The sequence below is a fragment of the Sorex fumeus genome, unplaced genomic scaffold, assembly GCF_029834395.1.
Source record: "Sorex fumeus unplaced genomic scaffold, SorFum_2.1 ptg000098l, whole genome shotgun sequence".
In the NCBI taxonomy this organism is placed as follows: domain Eukaryota; kingdom Metazoa; phylum Chordata; class Mammalia; order Eulipotyphla; family Soricidae; genus Sorex; species Sorex fumeus.
The window spans coordinates 80,932,136-80,947,500 of NW_026606155.1; the positions used below are offsets into that span (position 1 = coordinate 80,932,136).

The 15,365-nt window shown below is 45.3% G+C and overlaps 1 protein-coding gene across 7 annotated transcripts in view; it reads right to left on the bottom strand.

The window, feature by feature from the left end:
- Nucleotides 1–13,312: 13,312 nt before the first annotated feature.
- MEIS2 (Meis homeobox 2) overlaps nucleotides 13,313–15,365 on the bottom strand; it is a 234,165-nt gene continuing 232,112 nt past the window's right edge. For 4 of the 7 annotated variants that reach the window (XM_056134130.1, XM_056134128.1, XM_056134131.1 and 1 more), the window contains exon 13: nucleotides 14,594–14,733. Coding sequence is in view for 3 of the 7 variants with exons in the window: in XM_056134127.1 (XP_055990102.1) it covers nucleotides 14,447–14,733 (287 nt within the window). In the remaining 4 variants the exon portion in view is untranslated. Of the gene's footprint in view, nucleotides 14,734–15,365 lie in introns of all 7 variants that reach the window. The other 3 variants (XM_056134127.1, XM_056134125.1, XM_056134126.1) reach the window with 1 other exon arrangement.

The following is a 15,365-nucleotide window of genomic DNA, read 5'->3' on the forward strand; positions in this document are numbered from 1 at the left end:
CCATCGTGTTCGGCCTATCTCCCATCCGGAGAGGATCCTCCAAACACTCTTTGCTTGGTGTTCCCTTCTCTATCCGAGCTGCTTCCGCTCCCCCCCCCCCCCCCCCCCCCAGCATGTGCTGCCGGCTTCTGAGTCAGTCGTGAAGCAAACCTCCTGCTACTTATCTCAACTATTCTTGAACCCACCCATTTAGAGGTAGAGTTAGGCCTATATAGACTTGTGCTTCAGGGAGGGGATGATGTGCTTGGTCTTTGCTGTTGCTCCCTCAGTTGACCAACCCCGTTGTGGGGAGATGAGAGAGAGGGAGGTGTCCAATCCTTCCAATGCCATCCGCCCTCTACCACGAGGGGATTTTCCCCTCAAAATAAGGCCATGTCCCATTGCCTAAGCCAGAGTGCTGGAGCACCCTTCCCAACAGCTGGCTGTCTTTCCCTTGCTCCCTCAAAAGAGGCTTGGGAGGAGGGTGGGCAGTGTATGTTCTGCTTGAGGGAGGTCTGAGTTTGAGGTACCCAAACACTGGAGGACTGACCCTGAGCAGGGTCAGGAGTCGCCATCCCATATCTTCAGTCCCTGCACTGCCAGGTGTGGCCCTAGGGGAGGGGGGAGCTGAGCTGGCTTAGCAATTCTGGTTGTAAACTTTGTCCCAGGCTTCTGTGAGCTGAGCCTCAGTGGTGAGGTGCCCTCCACTGCTTCTCCAAATCCTGGAGTCTTGGGATATGAACTTCTTCAGCTCAAATAACTGAGATGGTTTGCAAAGTGGGTTTCTTTTTTTCTTTCTTTTTTTTTTTTTAAGCTTTTTGTTTCACACTCAGCGATGCTCAGAGGTTACTCCTGACTTGTGCTCAGGAATTACTCAGGGGACCATATGGGATGCTGGGAATCGAACCCGGGTTGGCCACGTGCAAGGCAAATGCCCGACCCGCTGTACTATTGCTCCAGCACCCAGGTTTATTTTTCAAGGTCTCTGCCCATTTCCTTTCTCCTTTCCCCTTCCCTTCCTTCTTTAAAAAATGTGAAGGTGAAGGGTAATAGGGAAGGATTGTGTCAGGAGAAAGAAGACAGTAATTATAGAGCTTTGAAAAATGTGTCTCTTTTTAAGGAATCAAGTGGGTGGAGAAAGAAGGTAAAAGAATGGAGAGTAGAGACTGGGGGGAAAGGGGGAGAGAGGGAAGGAGATGGGGAGGAGAGAGAGAGAGAGAGAGAGAGAGAGAGAGAGAGAGAGATCAAAGATCAAGTGGCCTATATTCCCCAGTGGTGAACCTTAGGGTTCAGTTAACTGCCTTTCTACTTTCTTTGTTAGTCAGCACTGAGAGAGGTTAGTGGGGAAAATGGGGTTGGAGACCAGGAGACCCACAGGTCCTGCCAGGCTTCCTGGTGCTGGCTGGTCCCCCTGGCTGCTGCTCACCCACCTTCAAGTGTTTCATGTAGGTGACCAGTAGGTGATGAGGAAGCTCCCCCACCATGATTTAGCTTCTTTTTAAAGGATAGTAGTGAAACATGCTGATAATTTGTTAAAATAACCTTTGCCTGAGATCTTGTTTGCCAGGCAAAGTGAATTAGAGAACTAAAAAGAGTTCGGATAATTTAAAAGAAAACAAAATGTTTAACCACCAATAACAATTCAGTCTAGAGCCCACCTCAGCTTGACTACATTTTTGAGAAATACTTTGGATTTATTGGATTTACCTCGAATACGCGCACAAAAAAAGGAGTCAGGATAGAAGAGAAGATGTGGGGGAGAGAGGAGAGACAAGGGAGAGAAAAAGAGGGGGGAGGGAGGGAGGGAGGGAGAGGTACGACCAAGGGCTGTAAGCCTCCGATCCCGACCCCCAAATCTAAGTGCTTGTCACAAACAGGTTGGGCTCGTATTTCAGGCCGCTTTGCCCCGCGTCCTCGGTCCCCGGGGCCCTAATTCACTCCTGCACAATGACATTCGAACCTGGGAAAATAATTGCATTAGAGCAGATTACTTAGAACCGATAGTTATCTGTCTTTTGCTGTTCGACAGAAGTCTATTAAACTCAGCACAGCCATTACCAGCTGAGCTCCAGAGCGCTCCTTCATTAAGAAAATTAAAATCATACTTTGGACTCCAAGCAAAGGCTGCGCGGGTCTCCAGAGTCCCGCGCCCAGCCCCGACGTCTCGTGAACCCGCTGGCCGGGCGAATGAATATCTCTGCTTTGGGGCTTTCCTGGGTCGTTGGGGGGGGGGGGGGGCGGGGCGGGGGGAGATGAAGTGTGATAACAGTTCCTGGAAGATAGGGTCTGAACTGGAGAAGTCCTATCATTCTTCCCAGCCTTCCCCCGCCCCCACCCCGCGCTCCCCCTTTCCTTGGTATCTGCGTCCGGGCACTACTTTCCAGTTAAAAGCATCGCACCTGTCCGGGTGTGGCCCGCGAGTTGGAGAGAGGGTGGCGGAGGGGCAGGTTGGAGGGGGCGGCCAGGGGAAGTGCGGGTTCAGCCCCCCGACCCCGCACGCGGCGCCAGTGAACTTGTCCCGCTGACGTCTGCGTCCGGAGGCCCGCACCCAGCGCACGTGTTTCCCACGCGCGCGCATCCTCATACCGGGGGACTGTCCCCTCCGGTACATTTCACATTCTCTCAGGGACCAACGTGGCCACTTGGGTCTCGGGCTGTCCACCCGGCGCGGGAGCCGTGTCTCCGGACGTGGCTTGGTGTTCCGATGCGCTATCCGCCTTTCCGTTGGCCAAATCTGCGGCCTCTGGGTTTCCTTCTGGCTTGGGTAAGAGCCGGAGCGCCTGGGACCCCTTAAAGACTTAGGGCGGAGGCGGGTCCCTTCTCCCGCGCTCCAGCTTGGGGGTGGGGTGCGGAGAACAGGTGGGAAGCGCGGGCTGCTGGGAGACGCCACCCACGCCTGCTTCTCCCGGGAGCCTCGGGGTAGCATCTCCCCGGGGTCCCTCAGAGATGGGGGGCACCAACTACACTTTCTGCGGGGCGGCGAGGCGGGGGTGGGGGGACCTCCCCTAGAAGGAAAACTGTCTGCTCTAGAAGGCGAGGGCGCGTTTGCATTCACTTGCTGTGGCATCTGAAAATGTGCGGGGTTCGAAGAATAATTTTTAGCAGGTTTAATTGAATGTTTGTTGTTGTTGTGAGTCACCGCTCTCCGTTTCAGTTTGGGTTTTTCAAATGTGCATTATTTTGTGGGTCTCTCTGCAAAGGTTGTCCAGTTCGGGCTCTGACCAAGAAAGCATCACGGCTTTTGCCTGTTTGCAGGGCGTCCTTTCCCAGAGCCTGGGAGCACAAGGGCGCTCCCTCCATTTTTGTCAGAACGCCCAGTCACAGTTCCTACCCCTCTTTATGTCTAATGAGGGCTTTGAGGTTTATTAGGGAGAAATAACACACAGCCCCCTCAGCACTCAAATACAGGATTAGGTGGAGTTACTTGAAAGTGTATAATATTGTTCTTTGGCAAGTGTCTGATTCTCTTTCCCATAATTTCTATTTGATACAAAAGCCTACAAAATTCAAGTGACAAAAGCCAGAGAAAAGATGTGGGCAAACGGGCATCTTTTACATCTGTACAGCTTCCAACTTGCTAAATTGGTAAGATATGATATTGTTTTCCCCCCACCCAGGAGGAAAGAGAAGCAAACCGATGCACCTTCACTGTTGTTAGTGTTTTTCTCTCAACTGTAGACATACATTCGATTTCTTTTCCTTTTGTAGCTGAAGAGGAGGCGATCAGAAATGAATAGCCTCTTAACCGCAGCCGCACATCCGAGACTTCTGAGATGGTTGTCTTTGCCTGTTTTCCCTTCTTTGCTCTGAAATCAAAACAAAAACAAAGGTTGTTTTTTTTTTAAAGGAAGAAACACCATTTCTAAGGGAGATTTAATTTTGTTGCCATAATAAAAGGGTGGAGACAGTTAACAGCTATTTGAGATGATAATGCTTAGTGATCCCATTCTTTTAATCATAATCTTCAAGTGGTTTAAGATTAATGGCAGGAGGTGCTTTCAGTTTCTTCCTTTGCATTCATTTACTTAGAACACTGACCAGACTGTCAATGTCTCCAAATTTCATTAAGTCAAACAGAAAAATACAGTGAGATTTTTCTGTTTTCTTGATTTGTGATAGTATCTTACTCAACATATTTTCATTTACCACTCTACTGCATAATACAGCCTCTTGCTCTTTATTATAGATATATAGGGATTTAAAGTGATGTGTATAAACACTATAAACACTTAGGGTTATTTAAATGTACCAGTAGGTTCTACACACCAGCTTCTTCTTCACCCCTCAGATTTAAACAAGAGCTTTCAAAAAGTCAACTCCAGTGGCTGCGCTCAGCACCCCCTAACCACCCCACCCACCCAACTTCTAACCCCCAAATTAAGACTGTGCTTAAAGCAAGTTTGGACTCTCTAAACTTCTTTAAAACATCCCCCAAATAATAAGAAGAACAGCTAAGAGGATAAATTTTAAAGTTTACCTCAGCAGCCACAATAGCCCCAACATTTCTGGAACCCCAGCCTAACTGAGACTGTCTCCAACTGTCCTAAGGACCCAGAACTGCCTCAGCCTTGCTTAGAAGCCTGTTCTTGGGAGTCTGGGGGTCCTATCCTGGTCTACATCTGGTTCCCTGCATGTCCTCAATGAGGGAAGGTGGAGAGCCGTGACATCCCGTTGGTGGGATGGGGATGGATGATGCTAAACAGAAGTGAAGAAAGAGAAGGTTTTTATTTTGTATTTTTTTAAACTGGAAGACCCTGATACTTTGGAGGGGGAGAATGCATATCTAGAGACACCCACCTTTCCCCCACCCGGTGCTCCTTTCCTGGCGCCTCATTTCTGAGAGATGTTTTCAAAGAAATTCCGAAAGCCGGTGCTTTCAAAAAGCACCCCTCCACCCCTCCAAACCCCCCGCCAATTTAAATGCTTCCGTAGTGCAGAAGCTCACTTTTCCTCCGGGGCTCTGTCTGTGGCCGAAAACTTTTCGGGTTCAGGGCTGCTTCTGTCAGCGCCTTTCTCAGGATGAGAGGCTGGCAGCGGTGGGAACATGTGTATTTGCTCCAGATTGCCCCAGTTCTCGTTACCTGTGTGCCCTCACGTTAGGGCGCTCATAATCCCCCTCCCCGGAAGTTTCATTGAGAAACTGAGAAAACGCCGGTGTGCACCGGAACCGCTGGAAAATACCCCAAGGACAACTGTCAAATGGTACCAGCACCACATCTTGCGAGAAACCAAGTATCAAAGACATTGGCGGCTTATTTGGGGGCACTTAGGCTACTCTTTCTATTTCCAGCAAAACTGAAGCCCAAGGGAGTGAAGAAACAAGGGGAAAATGCAGAAGTGTGTGTGTGTGTGTGTGTGTGTGTGTGTGTGTGTGTGTGTGTGTGCAGGTATGGTGTTTAAACATGTTCTCTATTTTGGAAAAGAGATAAATCAGACAGGGGTTGATATTTCTTTACGGGGCAAAAAAAAAGGGCGGCGGGCGGGGGGGGGGGGGTCCATCCAAGACAACTGTTTGAATTCTAAAAGGCCGGATTATACTGAAATAAGAGTTCTTGGATGATTAGTTATCATAAAAGGCTAACTATTGTTTTATATTGCCTTTCCCTTATGAGATTAAAAAATTCTACAGCATCTATAATAAACATTTCCTGGGACTCAGAATTGTACAGTTCGGCAGAACACACCAACCAAACAACCAACCAGCTAAAACCCCAAGAAGAAAGAGGCTTTGTAAAAGAAAACGTGTCCCTTCCCTAGGCATTTGATAGTTTATTCCCCCGAGGCCACGTGAAGGTGGGAGTTCCTGCGTATTTTATTATTATTTTTATCATTTATTCATTTAAAAGTTCAGCCTTGACAATCTGCCTCGGGGTTTTGACGCTGAACCGAGATGCGGGCGGTGGAACGAACCAGTAAAGGGGGTGGGTTAGGATGGGGGCCGCAGAAATACACGTTTTGCTTCGCAGGGGGCTGACCCGCAGCGTTCAACAGCGCTGGCCAGCAGGGGGCGCTCTGATGTTATCGCTGGACGAGACGGCAGAGCCGCTCAGAGCTGCAAGGCAGCCTTTGCAGTTTCACCAGCTGCAAAAGGAAGGGGAGGTAAGGGTTGCAGTTCCTAAACCCCCGACAGTTACTCCACTTGGGTTATTTACTCTCAGTTCTAAATGTACCGACATCTCATTTTACCTATCTACACTGCTTACCGTGGCACCCCTTCCCGACAACCTCTTTTACTTAAGCCCATCTATCTATGCAGCACATGTGTAATCTCTCTCTAGCCTAGAATATACATTAATGCAACTTATTAAATACGGCGATGAATAGTCAACATTTTTTTCGCCTGTTAGTTCCGCTGATCCAAGCAGGATTTATTTGCAGATCTCACATCCTAGAGCCATAATGCGTGATTTTTTCCCCTTAAATAAAATTGGTCAAATGTTGACAACCTTTAAGCCAATCTAACACTCAAGATTAGTGATGGGAAACTAATGAGAAAATATCAGATCGTCCGGCCTGAGGGCTGCCAATTAAATCTTTGCTGATTGAAAAATAAAAGCGGACTTGGGGTGTGAGCCCAGCTCAACTTCAACTATTAATTTAACATGTTGCCGGGTCGGAGCTGTCTCTCCTTAAACTGCTCCCCATAACAGAGCTTCCTTTTCTCTCATCCCTCAACCTAAAAGCCAAATGTGATTTCTCGGAATATTTCAAAAGGTCCAAATCAGGATGATCATTTCTTTCCCAGTAAATATTAGGCCTTTAAGCAATATGATTTAACTAATTAGAAAATTTACATCATTAAGTCTCAGGGAGAGAAAAAAAGAGAAACAAATCTGCCAGTCATTTTAAAGGAGACAGGCACTATTGAAGTGTGAAGAAATCGGCTCTAATTCAAAAAGGCAATCGGGCAGAAAAAGCCCTCAACATTACCCTGCTAGTTATTAATCAGAAAGGGCTCTCTCTCCTCCCCACACCCTCCCTCCTCTCTTAGCATTGAGTTTAAGTTCGTTTTTCGCCAGTGGCCCATGTCATATTTATATTGAGATTTTTCCTCTGCTAAAAGATTCAAATTTGAAAATATTTCAAGAGGAGGACAACAGAACTCCTCAAAGGGAAAAACAGCCACAGATCACCTCTCTCCCAGACAAACAAACCTGTTGGGATAAACAATTCTCACTTCTTTCTCTCTCTCCCCCTCCTTCATTCTTTCAGCTCCCCCACCCCTCCCCGCTCCCATTAAGTTCCTATTTTGAAACCTGCTTGGTGAGAACTAGATAAAGTCTTTGTGCTCTGCTCCCCTCCCCTCCCCCTCCTTTCTTGCACCCCTCCTTTTTTTCCAAAGGGAAAAACTTAGTCTGAAAAGCAGAAAAGTACAAATACATTAACAAAGCCCCACTCACTTGATAAAGAGGCCACGGTCTAGGCTTACATGTCAGGAATCTAAGGGAAGGGGATCAATCCGGTGGGTCTACAGACAAAAGACAATGACCTAGAAATTTCTCCCACCTATGCATAACATTCAATGTTATGTGTGAGCTTAAAGAGAGGGTAGGTGAGAATTATTCCAAACTGCATTGTTATGTGGTGTTGCTTTTTTCAGTTGCCCCCCATACCCACCCTTTGCTATTCAGCTTCAAACAGCACCCTCATTATATCTAGGTGCTCCTTCTCATCCTACACTTACTAAGCCCTTGGAGCACCACACACATTGCCCTTTCCTTGTCTTCTCATTCCCGACAAATTAGTTGAAGAGGAACTGCAAAGGAACTTTGTGACTAGTTAGTTCCATTTGGAAACTTGGGCTCTTCCTGGCATGTTGGAGGACTTGTTCTGAAACAGACACGGGTTGAAAATTTTTTAATAGCAAGACTTACTCAACTTCCCTTCATCACAATTTCTTTTTTACATTACAAAAGGATCCCAACGGCTTATTTTCCTGCCTGGCCCATTTCTTCTCTTAATAGGCTCCATTCTAGCGTCTTAATTTTCTCCTCCGCTCTGCAAACATTTCACTTTGCTTCTCACCAAGTCCTCCAGCCTGAAATGCTCTCAACTTTAGGCTCCTGTGGACCTGGAGGGGCTCCCCAACATCCATTCCATGCCATCTTCCCCCTTAATCAGATTTCAACTTTGCAGGAGAGAGAGCAGTAGCTGACCAGGGCTATTAACACACCACAGTTAATTCTCTGCGGGAACTTTTACTAGGTGGGACGTGTGGAAGGAGAAAACATCTGTAAACATTGAGTGCTCTTGAAGGAGGGAAATGGTTTCTCACACGGAGGCCAGAACACACTAAAAAGATGGCAGACTTTGCCAAGGAACCAGTTCGGAGTTAAAATTTGGCGGAATCAGGAAAAGAGAGAGAAGGGGGGAGGGGGAACACGGGGAAATGTCTGGAATGCTCCCCCATTGCAGCTTCTTTTTTGACAGTCACAGAGCAGATGGGAGTCGAATGTGTTCCTCTCAGAGAAAGATTAGAGTAAAACGGACACTTCTGTCACTTGGAGGAGGCGGGACACCGAGAGGTGAAAATATACAAGACAATGGCCTCTGGCACAGGAGGGCTTCCCTGGAGGGCTCCCCACCCTTGCCCCGTCCCACTCCTTACCTTTGTTGCTTGCATTTGATCTGACACCCTGGACGTTCCTGAGCTAGGTTCTTACAGAGGATAAAGACCCAGAGAATCAACCGGTCTCCTCCTGCATCTACTCCGAAGCCAGAAAGCATTACAATAAAATTTACAACGCCTTTAACAACTCGCAAGTAAAGCATTAAAATTCACTTTAATTGAGAAAATATTGATTTTTTTTGAAGTCTAGAACAAGCGAAATCGTAATTTAGCTGCAAACTTTCGGGAGAAAATACAGCAAATTCTGTTGCGGTCTTATGGATCCACCCTTGATACCCAATGCTACGGCCCATCTTTAATTGTTCTACTTTATGAAGTGATAAAGACAAAAGATAATTCGACTCAGGCCATCGCTAACGGGGTGGGGGGGGGCAGAAATTTCCCTTTCCATTTATTTGTGAAATAATTGTTTCCCTCCTTTTGGGGGTCAGAGGGAGGAAATCAGAAAAAGGAATTTTTTAAGCCCAAGGGGGAAAAAAGAAATAACTAAGAACATAAAACCACAGACCAGTCTAAAGGCAACTCACATTAGCAAGTCCGTTGATATTCTTTACCAGAGGAGAAAAGCCAACACATTTAGAGAAAAAGCATTCACGGGAAAAATTGCATCCTCCTTAATACGAACCAAACCTGGGTCTCTTTTCTTACTTTACTCTCCCCACACCCCGTCCTTTTAGGGGGAGGGGGATTTATGGGGGGGGGGGACAGTGTTGAATCCATTGGTGGATTGGGAAGGGAAAGAAAATCAGGCTTTCTGTGTTATTTCTGTATCGGTTTTTGGTATTATAGTGGAGTAAAGAAGTTTTTGTGTGGTGGTTTTTCATTGATCAGTCACTCTGAGCTAATGTAATTATCCTCATCAATAGGAGGCTGCAGAGAGAATCATTATGTGGGTGACATTGATAAATGATCGCCCAGGAACGGCCCTCTCGCAGGCAACCCCCACATCTGACCCTCCCACACACACAATGTAGTCATAGAAACACCTAGAGAACCTCGAGAGACGCTGCGGAAGGGGCCAGAGAGCGAAGAAAAGCCCGGGGCGGCCGGGGTGGGGGTAGGAGCGCGGGGGTGGGTGGGTGGGGGGGGAGGGCGGCCAGTCCCAGACCCCGACCAGCTCGGACGACAAAAACAGCTCACAGCCGGCGGAGAGGAGGGAGAAGCCCCCTTCCCAGCAGCAAACCCGCGCACAGTTGCTCACAACAAAGTGAAAAATCCGCCCTCCAGACGGACCCATTCCTCCACACCTTTTCCCATGTGCGACCTCACTACCAACAACATCTGATGTTTGCCGAGACACACAAATAGGTTTCTCCACAGGAGTTAAATAATTAGGTTGCAAAACCTGTAGGCATCACATTCTCGGGGGTCCGCAGTACCCCCCCGCCCCCACGTTAAAAAAAAGAAGAACCCCCAACCCAACCACAAGCCCAACCAGACCCTTCTGAACAAAGGCGGCAGCTGGGCGACACCCCTCCTTGCAAAGTGCCCCCCACCAGGGCCACCCCCCCACCCCGTTATTTGCTGGACGACCCCTTTCCTTTCTCTTCACCTCCTAACTCAGCGCCTCTGATTATGAGATAATGGATTTTGCGACTGTTCCTGTCAAGGAAAAAAAAAAAGAAAAACATTAAAATCCCCACCGAACCCCACGTTTTCTTTTTCTTTCTTCTTTTTTTTTTTTGACTTAAAAAATTTTATTGAAGCCAATGGGGAAGTAAGGGGAGAAGTAATTGATTCATAATGATCCATAAATCGATGTCGGAAAGAGGGGTGGGTGGGGTGGAGGTGTGTTGAAGAGTAAGAGGAGGATGCTGTTTATTTATTTTATTTCTAAAGCTTCCACGAAAGTAGCTTTGACACTGTTGGGGCTGGAGGGGCGGAGCTGTTGGGCTCCGCTGGATCATCCATCATCGCTGTCACCCAGAGTCTGCCCCGAGGAGCCGTAGACGCAATCTCCCTTCTGTCTCTACACCGAAACTATTAATATTAAAACCTGCCTTCAAACGCGGCCCCGACGGTCTCCATTCTCATCACAGTCTCCCCCACCTCTCCCATCAGACCCGCGTTTCCTCTGCGCCGCCAGCGCCGCCCGGCCCTGCCCCGGAGCCCGGCCCCGACGGAGGGGGCTGGACGGCGGCGCGCGGCGCTCCCAGGCGGCTGCAACCGTTGGGGACCCCCCCGCACCGCGACCCTAAGGTGCCCCCATCCAACTCCAGAGCGTCTGCCTGCCTCTAACGCAGATGCGCCAGGGGAAATCGTGGGTCGTCTGGGCGCAAGGACGGGGCGCACGCCCCCCACCACGCGCACGTTGGCGGGGAGAGCGCGGGTGCGCGGCTGTGGAGCAGAGCGAGGGCCTCTCGGCACATCCCCACCCGCAGATACCCACCCGCCCTGGGAACTGCGGCAACTGGCCGCGGAGGTCCAGGCTCCTTATCTAAACGCTGGCCGGCAGGACTAATGGGGGAACTGGTGGAGGAGCCCCGTTTCAGCTCCTTTGAAGGAAGGTCTCTGCTCTGACAGCTGCCAGAGATATTAGCCACGTTTCCTTCCCAAATCTGCTCCGGGTTAACAGGCCCGCCGGGCGGGTAGGGCGGGCGAACAGGCCAGCAGGATGCTGATGGGCTCTTCTTGGCCATTCTAACCAGGGCGTCTCGGGGAGGGTATGGGGGGACCCTCACTTGGGGCTGGGGTTTGGAAGAAGAGGAGGAGCATGGGAGACATACTTTGCTGGTCTTTTCTCTCTTTTCCCTTTAAGATGGGGCTTCTCGCTCAATTCCCAAGTCTTAACAGATGGCGACTGCAGTTCTCTCAGAATTTCTTAAAGAAAGGGAAACCTTTGGAATTTATTTCTGCTTTTGCTTTTCCATATAAATAAAAAGTGTTTTTATATTACTCTTGTTTTGGAGAACATAAGCAATTTTATTCAGACTACAGTATTTCCTTTAACACTATATGGTTGTCAAAACACCATTCCCAGTTTCTTTGCTTTTGACAGCTGAGTCTTTCTTAAATATACCCAAATCGGAACTCTTTATACTAAATAGTAAACCCGAGATAGGAGTAAGTGCCTTTCGAGGTGGCACAGAAAAAAAAATGTTACAAATTGGACAACTCTCCCCACTCTTAGTCCTAAGAGGAGGGGGGAAGGAGAAGCAAGGAAAAACAAAATATTAACAATTATTTATCTCCCAATATTTAAGATGGCAGAGTTTAACCTGATATGAGAGTCTATGGAAGAAACTAAGTCTGAGGTGATTTATTCATTAAGACTAAGTGTAGAAAACTGTGGGATCTAAACTTGGAGGAAGCAGTTTAATAATTTTATTAAGCATTTCCTAAAAACCAGCCAGTTACTAAGTAAATCTTTTAATATTTACTTAACTGAAGGGGACAAAAACACTGCCATTTTTTCCCAGCTGATATGAAGATTAAAGTGGAAAACTTGAAGTGCACCTAAGAGCATTTAAAATAAAAATATACAAGACTTAAAATCTGCCCAAACACTTGCATATAAAATGGGATAATCAAAAAATTAGAGACTTTCTCTTTACCACGTGGCACAGAATTTCTCTATTAATAGTTTGCTGACGTGTTATATTTGTGTTTAAACAGCAGCACATTAATTAAACAGATAAATGTTTTTAATAAAAATTCTACCTAAATATAGTCGTTTATTTCCTTGTGCCTTTATATATAACTTCTACTAATGCTGTTTGTAATGAGAGAATGGAAAAGCCCCAAATAAGATACAGCTATGGACTTTTTCCAAGTTTGCCGAGATAATCAACTATGTCCCTATCTAGTTGACAGCACAAAACCAGCTAAAGTTTATGACATTATCCATCTACAGAGGATTTAAAATTTAGGTGTTATAAAACTCCAGGATAGTATTTCTTTATTTAACAAATTGAGGGAGGCATGCAAATCCCTCACATCTGCACTTTGCAAGCTTTAGCAAGCATTGTTTGGCAATATCAGCAAGCTAATGGCACAGATATCCAGGAATGTTGAGAGAAATTTTTTAAATGGTACTGTATTACTTACTATGCTGTTCGTTTAGAAAAATATTTAGTGATCAAATCACCATACCAGGAAACCTACACATAGAGATGACTAAAATAAAAATACTTCATAACTCATGCTAAATATTAATGATTACATAATCCTTAAACTCAAGATTTCAAACTTCATAGAAGTTGTTTACTCATCTATGAGCATCTATATGTAAATTCCAATTTACATATTCAACAGTATTTTAGAAAGTAAGCGAGAAAAAAAACACAGGCAGATGAATTATCTTTGAGCACAGACGCTAGTTATTTCTTATGATGTAAAATTAACCCTGGGGGGAAAAAAAAGCAACCCTTTATCCTGGCAGAGGATGAGCATGAAAAGCTTCATCTGAAAGTAATTTTTTTTTAACATCGTGCATCTAAAAAGAAAGCTGGGCACATTGAAGGTGATCTTTCCACCTGGTGTGCACACACACCCTTTCATACCTTTAGAAATGTTCTGTTGGTAGAATGTATATGCCAAACACACTTTGAAAGACCACAGTTACCTTAAAAAGTACAAATAAGTTTCAAATATTCTCAACTTTGGGGTGTGGGGAAAACATCACCTACATTTAACTCTTGTGTATAGATGGCATTGTGCAACTCTGCCTAAGAACTATTAAAAACACAAAAGCCTAACAAAAAATCAAAAATGAAATATTTATTACCGCATTTTGTGACTTAACACCTTTTTTTTAACATAACGTCACAGTCCTCATACAAGTATTTTAATGTAAATTTGACAAAGCTTAAAGGTAACAGCATTTTCTTCTAGTGAGGAACACGTGCTGAGAAAAGAAGAATTCATGGACATACAATACCAATTCCACAGCAGATCTGATACTAGCAAAAACATTCTTTTTTTTTTCAATTGAGGTAAACACATAGAATATCTAACATGAAACAATTAATAGACCGAACTCTGTACGAAGTTTGTTACAGTATTTTCTTGCTCCTTTTCATCCCCCAAGCTTTGAGTTTCTGAAAGTCCTAGTTGTGGTACTATGACCATTAATAACTTTTTTATGTTGAGGAAAGCTGCCCAACTTAAGATTGTTTTGTCCACAGCCAAGGCTTAGAACTCCTGGAAGAAGCTCCTGCTCTGTCTTTAAATCTTCATTGGCAAGCTCTTTGAAGAAGAGTCCCCCAAAATAATAATAAGAATTGGCTTATGAAGCACAAACTATAAAGATCTGTTTGAAACTAAAGGACACATTTATGGAGGAACAAAGGCCGGGCATGAAAACACATTCTTGAAGCTGGAGTCCGAGGGATGAGGTTCGGCCAAACGTTCACCAAGGTCTCCAGCGTGGTTCTTTATCTCATTGGCCCAACAGGTTTAAAATATACCACAGTCTCTCCTGGATAGTGAATTCACTGATGAACCAAAACAGTCATTCTTTTGGGAACAACACACATAGTGTGGAAAACAAGGATATATTTTTTTTCTCTTCTAAAACTATTTGAGGCAACATAACGGAGTGATCAACAGAAATGTACAAGTTTAACTTAGTTCCTATGTTTATACTACAGTAGTTATAACTCTCGGAGTCTTTTTCCAGAGGATCTTTACATGGACAGAATTGTCTCAGTGAGCCCATGATTTCACATTTGTGTTCTTGTCTCATTGGTCCTCTGTTGCTTGATGAAAAATGACAAAAGTAAAAAATAATCACAGCTGTCTGGAATTTCATATTAAGTGTCAACATCTGGTCAAAGTTCAGAAAGTCTTAAAATATTTTTTTTGCATGTGTTTCCTTTTCCCTTGAGTTCCCTTATACTATTGGGCATGAATGTCCATAACCTGTCCGCCAACACTGGGATCTACAGAATTTAACATTGTGGGACTCTGTGCTGACATAGTCATTCCAGGGTGGGTAGGGGGTCCTCCGTGCATCATCATGGCTGGGTGGTGGGGATGGCTTGGCAAATATGAATGCATTGGGGGTCCATGTCTTAATTGAGTAGGGTGTGGGGTCATCTGGGGAGGAGTGAAACTTGGCTGTGCCATACTCATTCCCATAGGACCACCCTGAGCAACATAGTCCCCTGGCATGCTCTGCAAACCTGGAAAGAGAGAGGGAAAAAGAAAGCGGGTCAAATTCCTAAACATTTTTATACTTTACCCATCAAAGATGAAAAGAAAAAAAAAACAACAGACACTGCAAATCTTATATCTAAATTTAGCTGCAGATTCTTGCCAATGTTTGCAGACATTCAAATTGTAGTTTGCATTTAATTTCATCGCACAGCAGTATAATGCAACACAACAGAACTAAATATTTAATGCAACTAAATGTCATGAAGTGGAACTGTTTTTCAAAATGGTATTCAGTACATTTCTTTGATAAATGCAATAAGAATATAAATTCTGAGTGGAGTTGTATCAGTTAACTATAGATACATCCCTTTTTTACCCTTGGTTGCATTTACAGAAATAGACAAAAATTATAGATATTAAAGTAAGACTGACATCGTATCTGTATTTTTTATGAAAATTTTAGTATATAAAATATTCTGGCATATTCATTTTGAAGAGATGGGCTTTTATGTATATTTAAAATGAAGCCCCCTTTTTGAATCAGAGGCATTCTTATGGCAGTATACCCGAGAGATTGTAAAGGTCAAAGGTAAGAAGTCAGTGTAAGGTCATATGACATGCCCAGTAGTTTATGTCTGAAAATTCCAAAAAAGAATGC